Consider the following 24,063-nt stretch of genomic DNA (forward strand, 5'->3'; position numbering starts at 1 on the left):
ACGCAGTGTGTTTGTTCATGCTTTTATTTCTTGCATTTTTTTTTAGAAACGCGAAATATTTGTTCTTGCTCCTGTGCCGGCTTTTTTATTGTGTGTGCGCTCGCTTTGTTGCATCGCGTTGAACAGCGATGTATGCTTGTTCCATTCCTGCCTTGGCTACCAAATGGCGGCTGGCAGTATTGAATAAAATAAAATAAAATAAAATAAAATAATAAAATAAATACTCTCCAAATCATACCAAGTATCTGTTCGGTTGTAGTCTTGATCTTTGTGATGGCGGCGTGTGCCTTCCCGTCACTCTGAAGTAGTAGTCCAAGATTCATAATCTGCTGTGTTGGCTTGATGGTCGTTCCGTCATTGGCGATGATCACGTTTGACGGCAGCTCCTTCTTGGATTTTCCTGGTTGGATTATGAGCAGCTCTGATTTCTGGGGAGCGCAGCTCAGCCCGCCCAACTTTGCGTACTCGTGCATGGTCGTTGCCGCCCGCTGCAAGACTTCCTCCATCCAGGCATCGGACCCAGCTCGGGGGGTCCCCACCGTAATATCGTCAGCATAGAACGTGTGGTCCACGCCTTTGATTTGCTTAAGTAGATTGGGCAGGGGCAGGAGGGCCAGATTGAAGAGCAGGGGCGACAAGACCGATCCCTGAGGGGTGCTCTTATTGCCGAGCTCGACAGGGTCCGACTTCTCCTCCCCTATCCTGATGGTTGCCATTTGGTTTGACAGAAAATCTTTTATGTAGCCGAATGTCTTTCGGCCACACCTGGTCTTGTTCAGATTCTGCAACGCGCTCACGTGGGACACGTTGTCAAACGCTCCCTTCAGGTCGAGGGCAAGTATCTCGCGCGGCACGTGGCTCGTTGCCGGCTTGACGACCAGTTCGTGGAGTTGGATCATGTCTTGGGTGCTGAGATGTTGCCTGAAGCCGTACATTGTCTCCGGCATGCGCTCCATCACCTTCCCCAAGCAGGACGTGAGGGAGATTGGCCGCATGTTGTCTATCGTGAGGGCCTTGCTGGGCTTTGGAATGAAGCGGACCTCGGCGTCCTTCCATTCCTTCGGCAACCGCGAGCTCTCCCAGGCTTCGTTTATGTGCTCTAGGAGGCTGCGGGCCACTGTACCGCTTATGTTACAGAGTAATCTGTAAGTTATGGCATTCCTGCTGGGTGCAGTTCTCTTGTTACTTTCATCTATTGCTGTCCACAGTTCCATCATGGTAAATGGCCGGTCAAGCTCTTCGTTGACAGGTCCTTCGTACCTCTCGGGCACCAGGTACTGGCCCTTCTCTGTTTTAGGTACTTTGCCTTCAGGTCTTCCAGGAGCCTGCGGCCGTCTCCCTTGTACGTGTTCAATATGTTGGTGAGGTTGCGATTGGTTGCAGTTTTGCTACTCAGGGGGTCGATCAGATGCCTCAAGAGACACCAAGTCTTCCACGTCGAGAGCTTGCCCTGCAGGTTGTCGCAGGTCTTCAGCCAATTTTCCCTACTTAGTTTGGCCACGTGCTCAGCAATCTGTTTGTTCAAGACTGCTATGCGCTTGGCCAGCTTTCTGTTGTGTTTCTGACGTTTCCACCGTCACGTTAATGAGTGCCGGGCCACCCACATGTGGGTCAGTCTGGCGTCCACGTATGGTGTCTGCGACGTCGTTGCAATTTCTTGGGTAAATTTTTGGAGGGCCTTCTTCTGGTCCCTTGCCCATTTGGTGTAAGTCTGTTGTGTTTCAGCTTGTCCCGATTCTTCCTTGGACGCCTCTTATTGTTCTTTGGTAAACTTTCTCATCTTGTCCCAATCCGTGATCCGTGCTGTCCCCAGCACAGCCCGATATAGAGAGCCTCGGATTGTGATTTTGATCACGCTGTGGTCAGACCCCAGGTCCACTTCTTCGCTTCTCCAGGAGACGTCTAGCATGCCCAATAACCACGACAGGTCTAGTGTGGTGTCCCTCGCGGAACTGTTGCCTCTTCTGGTGGTTACGTCCGGCTCGTTGAGGAGGGCCATCTTGTGATCTTCCATTGCTTTGGCCAATGCTTTTCCTATCTTGGACTGGAACTTATAGCCCCACGTTGTGTGAGGGGCGTTAAAGTCGCCGAGGATCAGGAGCGGCCTGGTCCCCGCCAACCCTTTCACCTGGCTAACGATGCGGTCAAATTCGTACTGCCGTTGTGACGGCCGGCAGTACGCGCTCATTACAAATAAATTGCCCAAGCTGCCAATTTCTCTTGCATGAATCTCGACCAGCGTGTGCTCACACCCACTCCACGCTGTGACATGTTGAGTTGCCGCCCCGTTGCTGCGGACGAGCAACGCCGTTCCGTTCTCCATGGGGTCCGTGTAAGTGAAGTACCCCAGGATTCTTGGTTTCCCGTTTGTTTCCTGTAAAGAAATCACATCGGGCTTGTTATCTTGCCCGTCAATGTGTAACATTAGTCCCGCTTCTTTGTTGCGAATCCCGCGTCAGTTCCATTGGTAAATTACGGTGGTATCGCCCCCCCCCCCCCCGGTCTTCTTCCTGTGCTTCTTACTTGGCTTCTGCATCATCCTTCCCGGACATCTCGAGTCGATTGCGCCTTTTCGCGATTGTGCCTTTGATTTTTTTGGACCGCTCCTTTTTCAGGGACGCGAAGCGGTTCCTCACCGATGTTGAGGATACTTTTGGCTCTAGGTGCTTGTGCTTCACCGATGACGAGTGAGGCTGACTCTCAACAGCTTCGAGTTGGGCGTCCATTTTGCCTAGCCTTTCGTTATTTTGGTAAATTGTGGGCAAAGTGGCCGTCAGCTCTCCTTCTCGCGGGATCTGTGTCATTGCCATGGTCGCGGTCTCTGCGATCGCCGCTTCCTCTCTGCTCGCATGGCTCTCTTCGGCGTCCATCGCCTCTTGATTACTTGATGCACGTTGTGTAACCCCAGCCTCTCCCACCGCCCGCCGTCCCTCCGCGCCACCTTGGACAAGCCTGCGGCGTTGTTTGCCACTGTGTTGTTGTTTTGGGGGCTTGCATTTGCCGAGCTGCCGTTATTTGCCAGCGTTTTGATCTTACTCATAAGCGCCCATATTTGGGCGTTATGCTCCTGGATCTGAGCGTTTTGGCGCTCTATGATCCTCTTAAGCTCTATCACTTCGCTACTGTCCTTTTGCGGATTCGCTTGTGAGTTAAGGGGTTGGGAGGGGGTGAGGGGTGGGAATTCGGTGTCGCTGGTTTGAGCGATGGGAAACCTGTTGGTCCAGCCCACCTTTTTCTCGGCAATCCCTCGGCGTCTGGTTCGAGAAATCTAGACGATTCTACAGGTCCCTATCTTCTATGCATTGGTGCTGGTTAAGGTCGTACGGGTGAAAGGCCATCATTTAGAATCCTCCAAACTGATGACTTGGAAATTGGTACCTAGGTGGCCATGTCCCGTACGCTAGCATGAGGGTTTGAGGCCATAAATGCTAGAACATCTGTGCTTAGACTAGGACTAAAAGATGGAGTCCTCCGCTGCTGTTTCATGAAGCTACTGGTTTGTCTCGGGTTTTCATAACTTCTAATGATAGTCAATGCGTTTGGTCTACTGCCACACTCCCATGACTGATATACATATATATTTGAGGCTTTCCTCTTTTCGCCACGTGCAGCTCCTAAGGCAAGGATCATGTTTTCTTTCTGCTTATTAAAGAAAGACATTGCGACTCGGATGAAACAGAAGGCACCTTTAAATCTTTGCACTCACGTTATCAATTTGCTATTGTGGCGATAGTTTTTGTGGCAAAAAAAAGAAAACAACCATCTGTACACTTTATCTATGCTAAGACAACAGCTATCACAGTATGCAAAAAAGGGTGAGGTGTGCAGACAGGACACAAGAGAAGAGCAGTGGCCAACACGAACGCCAACTATCACCTGAAGGGAGCACTGAGGCGAAAAAAAGAAAGAAGACGCAAAACTCATCTGCGCAAGCTCTGGAATGGTATCACCACGTGTCAGTCGGGTACAGTCCACTTCTCTTCTCTTGTGTCCTGTCTGCACGCCTCACGATTTTTCCATAATGAATCCTTACCAACTAGCTCAGCTTTCTGTCGTTCTAAGCTATCACAGTTTGTTTCCAACTAACACCAAACGCGAGATGTTACTTTGGCCGGGGAGCGGAAGATAAGGCACTAGCTCGATCACTATGTTATTATTTATTTCCTTTATTTTGTCCTGGCTAATTCAGAGGGAGTATGTTCGAGGACGCTGCTTTATGATGTGGGTGGGAGCGCAGTCACGTGGTATTCTCCATATTCCGCAGGGTTTATTTATCAATTGCAAAAAATTAGTATGCAATTAGTACTTCGCTGAAAATACCCCAGTTAGACGTCCCTTGGCTGTGCCTTCAAATGCCTCATTGACACTTTGATAATTAGGATAGTACGTTTCGAGTTAGATAATTAATTACAATTACCTAAATAAATCTCAGGAACAGAAAAATTACTGGCAGCTACTTCACTGCACTGTAAACAATATGCACTGTTTTCTTCGAGTAACGCATTGCTTTTTTGTTAAATCTCGGTGCATGATAGGACACCCTGTATATATTTATGACCTTTGCATGCAAGTTACGATGTTTCCATCCCTAATAAATGTTGTAATTTGTTAGAAATGCTTTTTTTTTCAAGAGTCGTTAGCATTGCTTACTGGAAAGAGAAGAAATACTGAGACACACGACATTCACGTGCATTTCGCATGCCATTGATAAAAATCTCTGCCAAAGGGGTCACTGAAGTCTATTGTTTTTTTTTCATGGTCAAAAAAAGCACGCAAAACAATTTGAAGCGTGGTGAACATGCAGCAAAATATTTATTCTTTAGGCATACGCTATCCATACATTTAGAAATAATTTTTAATTGCCTACCTCCATCTCTTTAAAAGATATAATAAACTTTGTTCTGTGTGTATATTTAAATATATTGTATATGTGCATGGTGTTTACAGCGGAAATTTAAAACAATGCTGAAGTGAGAAAATACGGATGAGGCAGGCGCCACTAGTGCTTCTAATGCACATGTCCTCCTATTGTCAGGATTTGCAGAAATAAAGCGAAACTATGAAATAAAAGTCGTGCATGTCCGTGCCAACAATGCTGCAGTAAGCTATCAGCCCCAGTAAGACATCAAGTGAAAAGGTCGAGAAAAGTCAAAAGAAACCTCAAATGATGCGGGTGACAAAGCTCTGGCAATGACACTTTCGGTGTGTGCGTGTGTGTGTGGGGGAGGGGCTTCAGCATCGCCCGAGGAGGGGGGCGTGCAGCCCCTCCCCTTCGGAAAACTCTGGAGCGAGCTCAGGCCCCAGAGCCCTGTAGTATGGGCCAAAGCATCCTTTTCAGGAACACTTACCAATTGTGAACACGAGCCCTTCGAGCATTTCTCCTTTTTCATCATTGTCTGAAAAAAATATATATAATGAAGTTATATGCAAGCAAAGCAAAAGCAACAGGAGGTTATATCACACCTGTTGTAGGTTCCCCCTTGGCACCAAATCAGGCACAATGTCTTTCGTAGCAGGATTTTAGGTGCAAGATAACACACGCGAAGCAAGAGAGTGCAGTTAAGAAATCTGTGCAAGAAATGCCATTCACACATCTGTATCACAGGTCTCCTAATACCTGTTTTAGAGCACAATTCAAGAAATTTATTGTTCTTACATAGTGCTATGCAAACTTGAACTGTAACTTAGCAGAGTGACTGATTGGGCAAGTTGGGGATTCATAATTGTGAGTGTACAATGCTGTACACTCCCGAGCAAACCTGAAGTTTATGTGGACAGTATCACTAGAACGCAGTGAGAAAACTGGCCTGTCTTTTTTTTAACTGCTGAACAACATTTAGTGACAAATGTGCATCGCTTCATGAAACTTTACTTTGACAGCTTATATTGATAATCATGATCAGCATGTGTAACATGGAAGCTTACAGGTAGCTGTTATATTTGTGCAGCTACACTTAATGCAACTTCAATAGGCAGCTCCCTTACTATGCTCGATCTCACAAGTAACTTGCAGCAGTGCTGAATACGAGGTGTACATAGACAATATCCTTCCTCAGCCGACTATAGTTTCGGGCATAACTGTCGGATTACTGGTGTGATTACAGAGTTTATTACACCATCCATCATGAATGGTTACACCATGCACATACTGTTAAAATGTTGTGGCTTCGCACAAAAGGCAAATCATCGATTGCGATAGCAAATTAGTGGACAGCTATATGAAGTAAGGACAGTAGTTTCATTGGCCATATAAATGTGTAAACATAGGCATACTATACTCGCAGACAAATTTATTTGGATACAAAGGGAAAGCTATGGGTGTGTTGCTGCTGCACATGTGTTACCGCACCAAGTAGTCCGGCAGTTGGCTGCTCGGAACAGACGCTGAATCGAAGCAGCTTCCACGTGCGATGGTTTCGCGTTTCCCCAGATGCGGAAGGGAAACGCCGCAAGATTTGACCTTGGCTGGGCTTGGAGGTCGGATTTTTGGAACCAGGTGTTTTCTAGATTTTTGCCTAAAGCAGTAGAGCTATCGCTCTAAAAAATAAAAAAAAAAAGATGAGAGAAAGCAGAGCCTCCTTGGCAAGCATTAGTTACTGCTGTTTTGCTTACTCTGAAACATCAGTAAAGCTGTTTCCTCCCCCCCCCCCCCTACACACACTTAACTTGCTACCATAGTTCGGGGGCGCCCCTTTGTGTACAAAAAACTGGTAGATAGCGGTACAAGGTAGATAGACAAGTTTTGAGGAAGAGAAGAACCATTAGAGTGATGTATACAAAAATGATACAATGGAAAGGATGTATAGCATACCTGAGTAACTCAACCAGGTTAGGTGACTATTTCTCACCAACCCGTTTCAAAGGGGATGCCAATAAATCATCATCATACAGCATGCCAAACTGAAAAGCTTTAACTCCCATGTCACAAAGCCTCACTATTCCCTATAGCAAAGATACAATTGCATGGTGCCAAGCTCTAGCGGTGGTTCTTACCAAAGTGGTAGATGTCAGGCGGTCCGTGAAAGTAGGTACCGATGCCATGGCCGCAGAATGCAGGCACAACTGTGAAGCCCGCCTGGGCTGCCACAATGCTGCGTGCAAGAACATGTAAAAGCAATTCTGCGTATAAAGGCATTGTAGTGTACTGTGTTTTAATCTTCTCTAAGTGGTCCACCATATTTTTGATGTAATCACAGTTTCTTATGTATTTTTCATGAGTGTATCTTACCTAGGTTGTCCTGATATCTCATAGCATATTTAGCATGGAGCTTTCATACATTTAAGACAGCTTCACTATCATGCTATGGTTTCTTCCTTCTGTTGTAACCACTCCTATGTAAGCCCAAACAGGGCCCGCAGCATGTTTGAATGAATGAATGAATGAATGAATGAATGAATGAATGAATGAATGAATGAATGAATGAATGAGTGAATGAATGAATGAATGAATAACTATCCCTTTCATATAAAGAACATCAATGAAACTGAAATAAAGAATTCATACAGAAACTCCACTGGAGTTGTCTAGGTATGCATAAGCATTGTGTCATTTGCTTATCTCCATGCAGCTCGGTGTCATTATTAATCTTATCAAATTTGTTTCAACCAGTAAAAACAGTTATCAACTTTATTGCAACAGGTCCAGTCCTTATCAACCCTTATCTGTCCTTATCAACCTTATCGAACATGATCTGACCCTTGTGAACTATTATCGGTTCTTATCAACCGTCTCAGAATTGAATGAATGCATGGTGTTTATTGGCGCAAGGGCCAGGTATGGCCAAAGAGTGCCAGGTCCGTAGTGATGGGTTCGCAGTGTAGGTATGAGTGCTATGAAGTTGATGTGACGTGGCTGTAAAGGGGCCTTAAAAATAGTCGCTCTAGAGTGCGTAACATCTATCAGTAATAAGATTATATCAATGACAAATGACATGTTCTATGAGCTTTAAAATCCATCGTGAAAGACTGATGCGATATAGAAAATATGTGAGATGGTAAAATTACCTGGAGCACTACTGCCTTGCCAGAGCCCTTGAAACGCAAGGGCCTAGAGGCATGTGCCTTACAAAACGGCTATCACAGCGGCATCCTCTGAAGAGAGGAGACACTACGAATGTGTGGGGCTAATAACATGTAACACAACATCTTTCAGGAAACCTAGGACTGCGTTGGTGTCAAAGAGTGGTTCTGGGCCGAGTAACATTACAGGATGAAGGGGGATGTGCTGCCGGTATGCTAGGGGAAACTGTTTCTCTCAGATTTGGCTTCCCGACACTCCAGGAGGATGTGGATGACGGTCAGCCTCTCCCCACATTTACCACATGTTGGAGGATCATTTCCAGTGAGTAAAAAGTTATGAGTTCCAAATGTGTGTCCTATTCTGAGACGACAGAATAGCACATTTGTTCGCTGTGATTTTGTTGCGGAGGGCCAAAAACCTAACTGTGGCTTTATCACATGCAGTTTGTTATTTATTTCTGCATCCCACATGCGTTGCCAGTGGTTTCGTAGTTTCCTTCGTAAGAAGGGCCTCAGGTCTGTGACAGGGACTGCAGTGGTAGGCGGCATGCGATGAAATTGATGTGGCCACCTGGTCCGCTAGAAAGTTACCCTCGATGCCCCTATGGCCAGGCACCCAGCATATAATCACATGCTGGTTAGATATATATGCTTTACACAGGACGGAATAGAGCTCATTAATTACTGGATTTTTGTGCTTACAGAATGACATCAATGCCTTCACAACACTTAGGGAGTCCGCACATATAACTTATTTTTGGAGTTTTGATTTCCTTATATGCTTCCCTGCCGACAATAGTGCACAGGCCTCAGCCATAAAGATACTTGTTTCTGGATGCAGTACATTGGATTCCAAGGATGGACTGATGGCTGCAAAGGACACTCCGGCATGTGACTTGGAAGCGTCTGTGTAGAGCTCTGTGCACGAATGCTTGTACTGAAGTTCTAGAAAATGCATTCAGATTTCGACCTCTGGAGCGTGCTTTGTAACTTTTAGAAAGGATACGTCACATTCTACCACCTGCCACTCCCAAAGGGGTAACAGCTTGGTTGGTTGCATTAAACGATGCTCGAGGAGTGGGACATGCATTTCATCGCTAAGCTCCTTCACACGCAGCGAGAAAGGCTGTCTTATAGAGTGGCGATTGCTGAAAAGTGTAGCACACGTCATATCAGTAATGTTATTAGAACATGGATGTTCAAGATTAGAGTGCACTTTAAGGAAATATGTAAAGCTGATGTATGATCTCTGCAGGTGGAGTGACCACTCATTCGATTCGGCATATAAGCTTTCAATAAGGCTTGTTCTGAAAGCGCCAGTGGCCAAGCACATACCTAGATGGTGAACAGGATCCAGCATCTTTAGCACGCTCGGGGCGGCAGAGTCATATACCACAATACCATAATCCAATTGAGACCGAATTAGACTTTTGTAGAGATTCATTAAACACTTCCTGTCACTACCCCATGTAGTCTGGGATAGAAGTTTCATTAAGTTCATTGTTTTTAGACATTTTTCTTTAAAATATTTAATGTGTGGAATGAAAGTGAGTCTATAGTCAAGTACAATACCTAGAAATTTGTGCTCTTTGTTGACAGGTATCTGTTGTTCACACAGTTCTAAGCAAGGATCCGGGACCAGGCCTCTCTTTCTTGTAAAAAGAACACAAGAACTTTTGTGAGGATTGATTTGAAATCCATTTTTCTCCGCCCACGTTGACACTTTGTTCAAGCCATGCTGTACCTGTCTCTCGCACACTGCGAGGTTACAGGATTTGAAACCTATTTGATTGTCGTCCACGTAGACGGCATAGAAAATGGCCGGTGGTAATGAAGCACGAATTGTTGTCATCTTAACAATAAAGAGTGTGCAGCTGAGCACGCCTCCCTGGGGTACACCAGTTTCTTGTGTAAAAGGACATGACAGTACATTGCCGACTTTTACCCGGAAGGTATGATTGGACAAGTAGCTTTCTATTAGGTTAAGCATATTACCATGCATGCCCATTTCTGACAAGTCTCTCAAAATTCCGTAGCGCCACGTGTCGTACGCCTTCTCCATATCGAGGAATATTGATAGGAAAAATTGTTTGTGCACAAATGCATCACAGATATTTCCTTCAATACATACAAAATGATCGGTTGTGGAGCGCCCTTCTCGGAAGCCACACTGATAGGGATCAAGCATTTTGTCCATTTCAAGGAAATGGATGAGTCGCTGATTAATCATTTTTTCAAATACCTTACAAAGGCAACTTGTGAGGGCTATCGGGCAGTAACTTGCCACTGAGGAAGGGTCACTGCCTTGTTTCAAAACAGGGACCACAATCGCTTCTTTCCATGCAGTTGGAAGGTATCCGTCAGCCCAAATAGCATTGAAAAGTGTGAGTAGTGTAACTTGCATATCATTGTGTAAGCTTCTGAGCGTTTCATACATGATTCTGTCAGATCCCGGTGCAGAGCTCTTGCATGCGCTCAAGGCAGCTCTCAACTCGGCAATACTGATAGGATAAATGTAAGGTTCATTCTGTCGACTTTTTCTTATGAATGGCTTACATTCTTCCAATTGTTTATATTTGAGAAAGGATTGTGAATAATGGGTTGAACTTGACACACTCTCAAAGTGCTCCCCAATTGAGTCTGCCTGATCTTGCAGTGTGTCGCCCTGTGTGTTCACCAAAGGGAGTGAATATGTTTGTTGCCCTCTTATCCTATAACGAGTTGATGCCCGATAAAAACTTCTGCCAACTCTCTCTTCTGGCCTGTCGGCACATTCTCCTGCCTTGAGACTTTACTTTCTTGAAGTTAATAAGATTCTCTGCAATGGGAGAAGCGCATAACGACCCCAACGCTTTGTTCTGGCTCTTACGAGCGGTCCTACATTCGTCGTTCCACCATGGGACACGCCGTTTGCATGCCAAACCACTTACTTTAGATATGCATTTAGATGCGGCATCTATTATGAAGACTGTAAAATACTCCACAGCAGCATCAATTCCTAACGAAGACATGTCAGTCCATGAGATACTAGTAAGAGTTCGGAATTTCTCCCAATCGGCTGTATCAACCTTCCACCTAGGAGCGTGTGGTGGATATTCATTTTCATTAGATGTTCTTAGCAGTATGGGGAAGTGGTCACTCCCGTAAGGATTGTTGGTAACTTCCCATTCAAGTTCAGGCAGTATAGACGGGGAAGCTATGCTAAGATCTATTGAGGAAAAGGTTCTGTTTTCAAGAGAGTAATATGTGAGTTCCTTCCTATTCAGCAGGCACGCACCAGAAGAAAAAAGGAACTGTTCAACAAGACGACCTTGCGCATATATACGAGGGTCGCCCCACAGGTAGCTGTGTGCATTGAAATCACCAAGAACAACATAAGGTTTTGGCAATTCATCTATAAAGGACTGAAATTCATGTTTGTTTAATTGGTAATGTGGGGGTATGTAAAGCGAGCAAATATTGATAAGTTTGTTTAGGAGAACAACTCGAACCGCCACTGCTTCAAGGGGCATTCGTAGCTGTAAACATTGACACGCCTTGTTTTTTTGAATTACAATGGCAACACCGCCCAATGATGCGATAGCATCATCGCGATCTTTGCGAAAAGTAACATACTGTAGCAGGCCCGCGAGGCGGCGGCGAGGCAAGCCCTTGACGTCCCTTCGTGGGAGGCTTAGGCCCGACCATCATAAAGTGCTGGTTCTACAATAAAAGTTTATTCCTCCTCCTCCTCGGAGAAAGTGTGTGTGTTTTGATTTTAGGTGTGTTTTCTGTAAACACAGCACTTTTGGATTGTCTTCGTGGATAAATTCTTGCACATCATCAAGGTTTCTAAGAAGACCTCTGACGTTCTATTGAATAATTTGTGTATTCATATTGCAAGCAAATTGGTGCTGTGTGTACAGAAACAAAAGAAGTGATTACAGATATTATAGAGATTAGATTGCAGAGCTCTTTAGAGGCCCTGTAACGGGGGTTTTCTCCTTTCTGGAGCGTTCGAGGGAGCCTCGCCACTTCTTAGGCGCTTGGTGCGCCGTGAGGATAGGTGTAGTGTCAACTGCCTCTTGCGAGGCGCCGGACGCGCGCTCTTGCGATCGAGATGTTTTCCGAGAGAGTCCCGCCTCGGAAGGCAAGACCCCTGCGCCCACGAGCCCGGAGGTTGATGGGGCTCCCTGTAGAATTTGGCTGCGCCGGCTGTTGCCAGCGCTGGAAGGGGCCAGGGAGGTTGAGGCAGCCTTGGCTGCACCTACCTTCGGGGTCGCTATCGGTCCTGCGGGATCGCTGCGTGTAGCGCAGGTTGCCGCAGATAACTCTTGTGGGGCCGGCAACCCAAGGGTAGCCAGGCCTGTTTGCTGGTTGGATGGAGTAGGCTTACCTACTTCCACCCTGGGGGCAGGAGCCAAAGGTACCTGCTCGCTGCACGCGGGCAGGGCACTTGGCAATGGCCGCTGCAACGCTGCCCCCCGACGCGCCGCATCAGCATAAGGTGTGCTGTGGAAAGGTGAGCACCTCTTACGGGCTTCCTTAAATGAAATGTTTTTTTTTTAATTTGAGGGTGAATATATATGTCTTTTTCTTTCTTCCAGTTTGGACAGGAGCGTGAGTAGGCTGGATGGTCACCACTGCAGTTCCCACAGTGAGGTGTGCCACTGCAGTTGTCGGAGGGGTGGCCCTGGACTCTACACTTTGCACAAGTTATTTGACACGGCAGCTATGCGAGCCATGGCCGAACCTCTGACATTGAAAACAGTGTCTAGGGTTGGGTATATATGGTCGGACAGTTAACCTGATATATCCTGTTTCGATGCTTTCTGGCAGTACGCTGGATGCAAATGTTAGGACAAGATGCTTGGTGGGGATTTTCTTGTTGTCTCGTCTAAGTATAATACGTTTTACATTGGCGACATTTTGTTCTTTCCACCCTTCCAGGAGTTCAGCTTCTGTCAAGTCTTGGAGGTCTGCCTCTGACACGACTCTGCATGAGCTATTCATTGATCTGTGTGGTGTAACAGAGACTGGTGTATTGCCAAATGTCACAAGACTGCCTAGTTTCCCATACTGATTTTTCTGAGGGATCTCACGAAGAAAGTCTCCACTAGCCATTTTCGCCACTTTATAACATGACCTTAAGGCTTCGGTCAAAGATTTTGCTACTGTGAATGGCGAAATAAATCTGGCCTGTTTTTTCAGAATTCTTGCTATGTACCACCTGGTATTTCGGGTAGGTCTCTTTTGTGCGGGTGAAATATGTGCTTAAGTCTTCCAGTGCATCCTCTATTCTGAGCGTGACGATCAAGTAGGCGGGGAAATGTGGGTGTTCCCATAGTATTTCGGTTTGTTTTTGGCAGCAATGGCGGCCACCCACAACGGAGCCCAACTTGGGAATGCTGCAGAACTTAACGCGTAAGGCTGCAGGCGCCAACCGTACATTGCCACTATAACCTAATATATTATACCCAAGGGAGGGCACATACACAAGGTTAACCCTAGCCGCCCAAGGAAAATTAGGAAGTGACAGAAGAGAAGAGATGATAGGACAGTAAAAGAAAAAAGATAGGAAAGAAAAAGACGGAAGAGGGGGACAGGAAAAGATGACTGCCGATTTGCCCCAGGTGGGTCGGTCCGGGGGTGCCGTCTACGAGAAGCAGAGGCCGAAGAGGCGCATTGCCTCTGCCGGGGGACCTCAACGGTCCGAACATCCGGCATCGGCTCAACCCCCAGGATCCCGCTTTCCCCGGACACGGCTAAGCCGTACACGGCTACACGCGGGAGGGTCCGACCCCCGTGTGCTCGGGCACGTGGTGTCGCAACACACCAAATGCCTGCTGACGCTGACGCTCCTGCGGGGCGTCTCAGAATTGCTCCGATCATTATACGCATTTATTGCTCTTTAGCACCTTAATCACCTGTGTCGAACTGTTATCAACTGTGATGAGACCCATATAACCCCTCATCACTCCTTATCATCCTTATCAACTCAATGACTGCTTATCTGTCAGTGTTGCGCGATGCAAAGCACATGAGCCCTCATAGATCGGTAGCATTTTGGTCGGTGAAGGAACGCCCCAACGAAAGGCACATTCCGCAACCACTGAAACACATTAGGGATGTGGCATGTCTGGCTTTACATGTCCGCGAATTTTCCTGATATCTACAATGTTCCAAGTCGGCTCTACGTGTGGTCCTATAGCTGGCTTTTATTCCACCATAACCAAATCTTTCAACAAAGCCTTTATAAAAGCTGTTCTCCTTTGACATTTGTTTTGTACCGCCAGTACAACACATTCATATGGTTCATATATATTCACCTTCCGCAAGCATGGATGTTTAGCCCAGTGGGTAAGACAGTCGGCTTCTGAGCATAGGGTCGCAAGTTCAGAGCTCACCACCGCCAACATATTTCCTTTCGAATTTATTTTGTTTTATAGATTACTTTCTTTATAGCAATTTGTTTTAGCTGACAGATGGATGGACAGGTTTTGTCGTTGGGGAGGAATTGAAATTCTTATGCATTTAGAGGTACATCAAGCTAATTGAAGAGAAAATGCAAGTAAAGTTAGATGAATACACTAAATAGATGCCGATGCGCGATGCGGGAAGAAGCCTCATTCTTTCAGTACATGTGGGAAATGGGGAAAGGCTGCCACAAATCGTCGACATTGTCCTTTTAGAACACAAGTTGAGAAAGCACTACTACTGGGCACAACAGCAGCAACACAGCCAAAGAGCTACTTGTAAATTCCATTTGCAAGTATTCTTGCCTCTTCTAGTGCATTTTTCAGCAATTCTGGAGCCACAAGTAACACAGATTCCATCACATCAAAATTGCGCCTTGGATTACTTTTCAGTACAGAAGGTGATTAAGTGTTTTTTTTTCTCCTTATAAAAACTGCATTTGGTTGAGTTACTTACAAATACATTTCCTTTATTTTCATCTATTTTGCAGTCACTGTAATTACATCTCGTAATCAGGTTCCTATTGTGCAAATGATCTTAAAGTAACTCCCCCTCATGGTGCATGCAATTCCACAGTACTATATTTAAATCAAGGGCAGCTGTCGTGCTTCAGGGCTCACTCCATTGCTATTTCCCTTCTACTACACCTCCACCAAAACTTGCTGCTGGGCTAGCTGGTTCATTATCGTTTAAGGGCCCCTCTCCAGACTTGAGGGTTGCAAACTGACAAACATGGTGTGCTGATCATGTACTGATGATCATGTCTGCAAAGTATCAAACTGCTTCATGGTGCAAAAACAGCTCAAATTTCTAACTAAAGCCTGTGCACCCTTTCTCTTGAGCGAGTCCCGCTTCCTGCTGGAGAATTAAGGTCATACCCATAAACAACTCTATGGGCGCGTTCCAATTCTGGCCAGTATTGGAGACAGTCTACGTAGACAGCTAAGGAGATGGCCAAGACAGCTCCGAGGCCATGTAATGGAATGTGTTCCAAACTGTCTGGAAGACGTACAGAAGACGCTTCTCCGACATGACAGCACCTCGTGGCGACAAGAAAAAGTTGAGAAAAGCACAAATTATTTTTGTATGTTATGTATTTGTGCCTGCGAACCGATGAAAAACACGATGTGGCTTATATTAAGGACACAGGAAAGCGCGTCTGTATTTTTTAGTGTGCAGCCAACCTTCCTGTTGGCTTTCCAAGTGTCCTGCTCAGCCACCATCTTCTATGGACAGGAAAGTAGCCTGCATCATTATTGACTTGTCTTCTGGTTGTCTTCGCTTAGCCATCTACTTTGCCACCTACGGCGAGTATTGGAACACAGCCAAAATAAGAGACACACCTGCAGCATCACCAATTATGGCACATGACTCCGGTAAATCGTCCGATGAAAAACATGCAAGACCACCAATGGAAGTGTGATACAGTGCGAAAAAAAAAAGGAAAAAAGAAATAAAACAAGGTAAGGCTTGTGACGTTAACATGGCATCAGGTCCAGTATGGGTGAGGGCAGGGAAGGAATGCAGCTTGTGGATGCTAGTCATGGCAAAGGGGGAGAGCATTTGCAGTGAAGCTTGCTTCTTGGGGGCATGGTAACAGGACGGTTCAATTTCTCCTATCTCCTGTAATAATAAACCGATTTGATATTTCTTGTGGTAAAACACTTCCAAGGCAGCACTTTACAAGTTCCTGTGTTTAATCAAAATTTTTGAAGTGGCCTTTAAGGACTACACCACCATGTTGGGCTACACCACAACATGACAAAGAAGTGAGAAATGCAGACTGGCACAAGTTCAAAGCCGCTTTCTGAAGTACCTTACTGTATTGCTCCTTCCAGTGCAACCAAACGTATATGTTTTGCAAGATGTTTGCCATCATGTTGAATGTTCTAATGCTACTTCTGGTGCAACAAATTTTTTTTGACTGGTGACAACTCCCACTGCAATGCCTTTGAGAGAAATGTAGATGAATGAACGAAAGAATGAATGCACAGATGTATGAAAGTGATCACCCTTGCAGAAACTATGAAAAAGTGCTGGAAAAACACACATAATGCGAGTAGAACAAACGGCACATTTTATACCAGACAGAACAGTGTTCAACGCTCCACAATAAGAAGCCAGGCCACAAGAAAGGCAGGATAGACCAGAATAATCTATTCCTCTTCTGTTCCCATCAGTACAAGGATATAGTTTGGGACAGCACAGGCTGACTAGCCTACACTGAAATCTTACCTGATGACAGTTTTAAAAAGAACTACACAAGCAGTACAGCTTTGTTACCTGATCACTCTGCCAATTTCACTGAACTTCTGGCCAGGACCACAGATGCTGATGGCCCTATCCAGGCACTCACGAGCCGTCTGCACCAATGCCTTGCCCCTCTCGTCCAAAGAGTGGCCAACCATTAAGGTCTCGGCACAGTCTCCATGGTAGCCATTATAGAACACCTAACAAAAAAAGAATGCATTTGGTTACCCATTTAACACATACAGTCCAGCTTCAATATAACAAACACGGATGTAATAAATTGAATGCAAAATTCTCGATTTTTTTTTGCTGGTGTTACTGTGCATGCTTACATTGAATCTAGAATATAACAAAGGCATTTCTCATCAGATGCAACTACATTATACTGTAATTCGATTGTACAGTGCAGTTCAAATTGGCAGAGTCAGAGTGTTAAACAGTGCAATAGAGATAATGCATTTTTTTAGTAATGAATTATTAGCAGTGGCAGAGCTCACTAGATGTGGGATAATCCCAAAATAATTGAGCAATCAACCGAAATTTACTAATTAACTTCTAACTTAATTATTTCACGACACAGACTGTAATTGCTTAAATGAAGCTGTTCCATGCTCAAGGTGTATAAACCCGCGAGAAGCAGTGTACGGACGAGTTCAAGGGAAAAAGCTTAATTTCTTCGAAGCTTACTTACACAGCCCAAAATTGAATACTGTAGTTCATACTTTACCACACAAACACCAAAGTGCACTCGTCAATTTTCTGATGTGTGTTAGAAGAAATGAAGGAATCTAATTTTTCAGAGAAGTCAGTGTGATATGGGGGGGGGGGTGCACTTTTGCTCCCAGGTGTATTTAGTAGAAACGGTGAGAATCGCACCAGCCTCAAGATATTGATGGCAATTGTGCAGCAACATCGTCAAGAAAAAGAGGAACATGCAAGATTGTACATGCATTAACAAACAATAAACTTCAAACTCAGAGAGCGTCTCAGCATACCTTATTAGATTTGCTGTAATGAATATTGAATCATTATACAAACAAAAATTACCTCAGGAAAGTTTTCGTCAGTACAAGTTGGTACAAGTTCTATAAACGTCAAATAAATAAATAAATAAATAAATAAATCTATGAGGGCGAATTAGAAAGTCTTTGGTTCCTCTTTCTTTTTTAGCCAAATTACGGCTGTACATTTGACATATCCCCTCCCAGCGGTGGAACTTTCTTGGACCATCCCGGCCTTATCTGCCGGTAGCTCCGCGGCACGGCGCAGCTGTCAGTTGTTGAAGATGGCGGTTGTGCTTCCCACGTCCACAGCGTACGAGCAATGCAGTGACATTCGTTCTCCATGAAGGAAGGGACGAATGCCCATCGAAATCCACAGGGAAATTCAACCCACGTATGGGGAAAGAAAGGTGTCTCGCTTTGAGAGGTGTGAAGTGGTGGTGTTGTGAATTTGCAAAAGACCGTGAAGAGTTGCATGACAATGAGCGTTTGGGGAGGCCACGTGCATCGCTGTCTGACCACAGGGGCATCTCAAATTTAGTGTTGCAATGGGACAAATGTCTGAACTCGTTGGGGGGGGGCTATGTAAAAATATAATGTAAGGTACAGAGAATAGCATGTACATTTGTAATTTTTATTTATTTTATTTATTTATACATACTGCAGCGCAATTTGCGCTATAGCAGGAGTAGGTTAAGAAAGGTACAGAAAATACATTGGAGTATACAGCGGTAAACACAAGTGAACACTTTTAAAGAGCACTGATGAAAGAAAATGAAAGAAAAATACACAAGAAGTTATACAAATGCTGCCAAACATGGGTGAGCACGATTATGCATCTGGGATGGCGGTTGCAAAAATTTGGGATGAGCATGAGTGAATGGACCCAGGTAATGAATTCTAGTCTTCAATTGAGCGGGGAAAAAAGCTGAATTTGAACATGTTAGTACGTGCGTAGTAGGGTACCAAGTTTAGGTCATGATGTCTTCTCGTTGATGATCCCAGCATGAAGTTAACGTAATTATCATTTGAGAGCCTAACTAAAGAATTGACAATGCAATGCAAGAATTTTAATGATTCGACACGGCGACGAGAAGAGAGCGTGTTTAGGTTCAAGGAAGAAAGTGTTGAAGAGGGCGAAAAGTCACGATCGTAACGATGACATATAAATCGCACAGCTTTTTTCTGTATAGCTTCTAGTTTATTAATCTCTAACTGCTTATGCGGGCTCCAAACTACAGATGCATAATCAAGAACAGGGCGGATTAGAGATTTATACATTAGTAACTTTGTGTCTTTAGGAGATCGGGTTAGCGTTCGCCTCAAGTAACCTAAATTTTTTAGTGCTTTACTGCATATGTAATCAGTGTGTTTGGACCATGACATGTTATGCGTAAAAATGACACCAAGATACTTATACTCAGAAACCTTATCTACAGCACGGCCATTGAACGAGTAACTGAAAAGGGAGGGGGAAGATTTGTTGCAGAAAGACATCAGAACGGTTTTATTGAAATTAATGTTCATTTGCCAAGTGTTACACCAATTGGAAAATCTAGAAAACGACTCTTGAATGCGATAATGATCATTAGAAGATTTAATCACTTCATCATATAGAATGCAGTCATCAGCATAAAGACGGATTTTAGAAGAGCAGTGAAGCGGCAAATCGTTTATGTATAATAAAAAAAGAAGCAGCCCAAGGACGGAGCGTCGGGGCACACCTGATGTCACATCAACAGTAGCGGAGTCAGTCGAACTGTAAGAGACGAACTGGGAGCGAAATGAGAGAAAGCTTAAAATCCAGTTAACTAAAGGAGAATTATTCAGTACAGCATTAGGTTTAGCAATAAGTTTAGAATGTAAAACGGTGTCAAACACCTTCAAGAAATCTATAAAAATGGCATCAACCTGGTTGCCTACATCAAGGTTAAATGAAATGTCATGCGTGAACTCAACTAGCTGCGTTAACGTGCTAAAACCGTGCCTAAACCCATGTTGCATGTTAGACAGTAAATTATTTGATTCCAGAAAGAGCGTGATGTGCTTATGAATGATGTGTTCCAACAGTTTGCATGACTGTGACGTCAGTGAATTTGGTCTGTAATTCGACAAACACTGCTTGTCTCCAGATTTATAAAGAGGGAGCACGTTGGCTAACTTCCATGAAGAAGGTACAGTAGAGGATGATAAGGACTTTCTGAATATGACTGACAGATATTCTGATGACCACAATGAATAACGAACAAGGAACGTGTTGTGTATCCCGTCCGGACCGGTGCATTTCTTAACATCCAGGTTTAATATAAGGTTGAGGATGCCTTGGCAGTTTATCTCAACGTCACTGATTGCTTTAGAAGAAACTATATTGGTAAGTGTCGGGATAAAGTTGTTATCGGAAACAAACACGGATTGGAAATACTTGTTGCAAGCATCGGATATCACCGCCGGGTCGTTGATGACGTCATTATCTATTCTGAAAGAAGTGGATGAAGCATCGCAAGGTAAAATAGAAGACCAAAATTTTCGTGGGTTAGTTCTTAGCAAATTGTGCAGGCGAACGCGAAAAAAGAAATCCTCGGAATTTTGCAACTTAAGATTGAGTTCATTCTTTGCCTTAACAAATCTATCCAACGCCATGGGATCAGTGCCTCTTCTGGAATGCCTTAACCTTCGAACGCGATGGGACAAATGCAAGATATCACGAGTCATCTATGGAATGTCAGAATTTCTTTTCTTAGTTTTGATGGGCACAAGACGTTCTATACATGATTTGACAAGACGCTCAAAGTAATTAGCAAGGCAGTTGATGTCCTGGTTGTCTGCAAGTGCACTAAATGTATTGAAATGATGAGATAAGACATCAGTAATGGAATTGTCGTCCGCACGAGTGAAATCAGGGAAACTAGTAAACGTGTAGGGGGATTTAGAAATTGGACAGGAGAGTGACACTAAAACGCCTTTAAGGTCTGAAATACCATCAATTACTTCGCAAGAAAAGTCACGTTCGGCTAGGTTAGCACTTAAAAAAACCAAGTCAAGGACGGAATTTAATCTGGTTGCACTAGGAACAACCTGGGTGAGACCAAAGGACAAGGATATGTTTATTAGTTCTTTACAAATAGCTGTGTCGCGACCGACAACAGACAATGATGGCCAGTGGATGCCAGGAGCGTTGAAGTAAAACTAATAAAACTAATAATACTAATAATAATACTAATACTAACTAATAAAACTCGACGAAGCAATGTTAATCTCGCTCATGAAATTTGCAACAGCATGAAGAACATCAAGAGTAGAGCAGGGGGGATGATAAATAACACTAATCACAATACACCGATTATGGAGGTAAATTTTACACCACACGGATTCTGTTTCTGGAGGAGAAGGCAAGACTGAGAATCGTAAATCCGACCGGATAAGCAGTGCCAGATTACCGCCAGTACCGCAAATTCTGTCTAAGCGCACGGCAACAAAACCGGGTGGAGTGAACTCAGATTCGTAAATACCATTGTGCAGCCAAGTCTCTGTGATGCCGATAACATGGGGGGAATGAATAGATATAAGGGACAATAAATCAGGAAATTTTTTAACAATACTACGAGCGTTTATATTTACCTGTGTTTATAATTACCTGTGTGTAGCTTATTTTGCTAATAAAAAACAGGGGCAATGTCTTTCTGATTCGCCCTTATAAACAAAATGTTGCATCAATTTTTTTTTCATGTAAGTGAGCGCTTTAGAACTTCACTAATACAAGGCAAACGGGAAAGTAATAGAGACTTTAGTGATCAATATTTAGCTCAAATTCAAGATGCCAAAGGTTGTGCACAAACATTATAGCAATTCCAGCAACACTTTATTGGATCTGGTATTCTCATCACCTCTTTGATAGCATATTGAATCTATGTTGCACATTACATGAGGTGACCAGAAAATCTTGCACTAAATTATCTTCATTCTTCACAGAAAGCTGCCATAAATAAGGGTGCACTACAATGCTACTGTACATTCCTCCAAGCATTTTCACCTACAGAAATCTCACTTAAAAAAAACAACATTTAAAGCTTTTAAGAGTCTGCATTAATCAGAAGCATCCATAATGCATGCCTAAGCACATGTCTCTCATGCTCTTGTGAACCACTTTTTTCAGATGTGCGGATTCTTGCCCGAAGCAGTGATACTAGAGCAAGGGAACTGGTTGAAGCCTATCACATAGGCAAGAAAGCCAGCTTGTGTGTTAGCGAAACTTCGTTATCATTATATAAGGCCGGGAAGAAGTTTCTTCATTGTGTATCATAATGTTTGATTAGATGTAAGTTTGCTTTGTGCATATGTGTTGCGTATATGTGCCTGTGTTCTGTGAATAAAGCAGTTGCGAGTGCCACCCTATCCCGTTCTCTTCTCTTGAGTGTGTCCGTTTATTTGGCATCTTTATATTTTATAATGAGCAAGCATCTAGTCAGCAAGGCACATGACAAAGATATTCGTAGGTGCCATAAACAGTAAACCGCAATGCAAAATGACAAGTAACAGGAAGAGATGGTCAGGTGAATTTTCAGTAACTTCTGCTTTCTAGTGAAGTAACAGATGACACTAGATGATGAGTGCACTTACGCTGACATCAATACTGATAATGTCCCCATCACGCAATGGCCTGTCATCTGGGATTCCGTGGCAGGCTACATTGTTCACTGAGGTGCACACAGACTTCGGGAACCAACGGTAGTTGAGCGGCGATGGATAGGCATTGTTCTCGATGCACAGCTTGTGGGCATACCTGTCCAGCTCATCTGTGGTGACCCCAGCCTGCACAGTGCATATGCAGATGTACTCTATGAAAGTTCTAAGCTGGGTCAATTGGTTGGTGTATATTCAACATGGCAAACGGCATGGGCAACGAGAAAAGGGCTCCGCCCTGTTCATATATCTTGTGTCCTGTCATCTTCACTATTTGCCGTGTTGGTTGCACTCTGCTGCAAAGCATCAACAATGGTGACACAAGCGCTATACAGACATAGTTGCAAATAGTGACAGTCCCAATATTATAAGTTTCTCAGCTAGCAAAAATGTTGCACAGCAATTCTTTAACTGATCCCCTTAGTCATTTGCATAAAGTGAAGCTCATCAAATGAAAAAAAAAAGTATTGTGTTAAAATTGCCAATCTCCAACAACCATTACATGCATGCAATTCAACTGATCCAAACAGCTAGGTCCATACAAAATGACTTAGGATGTTAGTATGACATCACAATTTGACATCTCAGTAGAGATAAATCTGGGAACCACAGTACTCGGCCACTTGCCGAGTTATAAACACGATTTAATGCACCATCTAATTATGCCCCCTTAAAAAACAAGAATGTTCAACCTAGTTTTTTCTACCAGTAGTTTAGGTAGCTTACTAAGAAAATGGCTTAGTGCCATGAAATTACTATAGTTCTTCGGTAGGAACTATTTCACATTTTGTGGTGGGAGGGTACAATTCTACATGAGAGTGTAACACTGGTTACATGACCACAACACTTGTATATTATTCACAGCACGCCAGATGCTACACATACATATATAATATGAAGCCAACAAACACTGACACCAAGGACAACACAGGGGAAATTATTTGTGCTTAATAAATTAAATAAATAAACGATAAATTAATGGAAATGAAAGTGGATGAAAAAACAACTTGCCACAGGTGGGGAACGATTCTACAACCTTCGCATTTTGCATGTGATGCTCTACCAATTGAGCTACCGCGGTGCCATTTCCCCATCCACTTGCTTGGGTTTTTATGTTTCCTAGTAGAACCCTGGGAGTGTTAGCCAGCGCCACCACTCACAGACCTTGGCAGCGGATGTAGAACATCCTTTCTGCCACAGGCATCACGAGAATGTGATCTTTTTGGGTGAAGGCAACCGGTCAATGAATCCACACATGCTACCTGAAGGCATCAATGTTGCCGGATTCGAGACCCTCCTTATGAATTAAACAAGAGTCGCTTGGCACGTACACACACACACTATGATGGTGCCACCAAAAGCTGCATTCATTCAGGACTTGAAGGGACAAACAAGGGCAGTGTGTCTGCCTGCATTTCCAAGAGATGCGAACAAGTAGAAGAGCCTGTTTGGCAGCTTTTGGCAACATCGTCATTATATGGCCTTCAACTACTGCATCAGGCTGAATCACGGTGCTTTTAAGCGGTTTGTGATACCACATGACCACCACCTTTGTTTTCGGTGACATCATGACTCACCATCACCTTTTTCCTGTCCAAAGCTGCACTTGGCATGCATTGGTGCACAGCTTAATTTTTTGTACAAAAGGTGCTGTAAT

At 44.1% G+C, this 24,063-nt stretch overlaps 1 protein-coding gene across 3 annotated transcripts in view; it reads right to left on the minus strand.

Moving 5' to 3' along the window:
• Positions 1-24,063, minus strand: part of LOC142583385 (methionine aminopeptidase 1D, mitochondrial) — a 45,425-nt gene that overhangs the window by 19,326 nt on the left and 2,036 nt on the right. For 2 of the 3 annotated variants that reach the window (XM_075693820.1, XM_075693821.1), the window contains exons 2-5: positions 22,344-22,535; positions 16,759-16,925; positions 6,994-7,091; positions 5,349-5,396 (exon numbers count right to left, since the gene is read on the minus strand). In XM_075693820.1, coding sequence (XP_075549935.1) covers positions 5,349-5,396; positions 6,994-7,091; positions 16,759-16,925; positions 22,344-22,535 — 505 coding nt within the window. The remainder of the gene's footprint in view (positions 1-5,348; positions 5,397-6,993; positions 7,092-16,758; positions 16,926-22,343; positions 22,536-24,063) is intronic. The other variant, XM_075693822.1, reaches the window with a different exon arrangement.

The sequence above is a fragment of the Dermacentor variabilis genome, chromosome 5 (assembly GCF_050947875.1).
Source record: "Dermacentor variabilis isolate Ectoservices chromosome 5, ASM5094787v1, whole genome shotgun sequence".
Lineage (NCBI taxonomy): Eukaryota > Metazoa > Arthropoda > Arachnida > Ixodida > Ixodidae > Dermacentor > Dermacentor variabilis.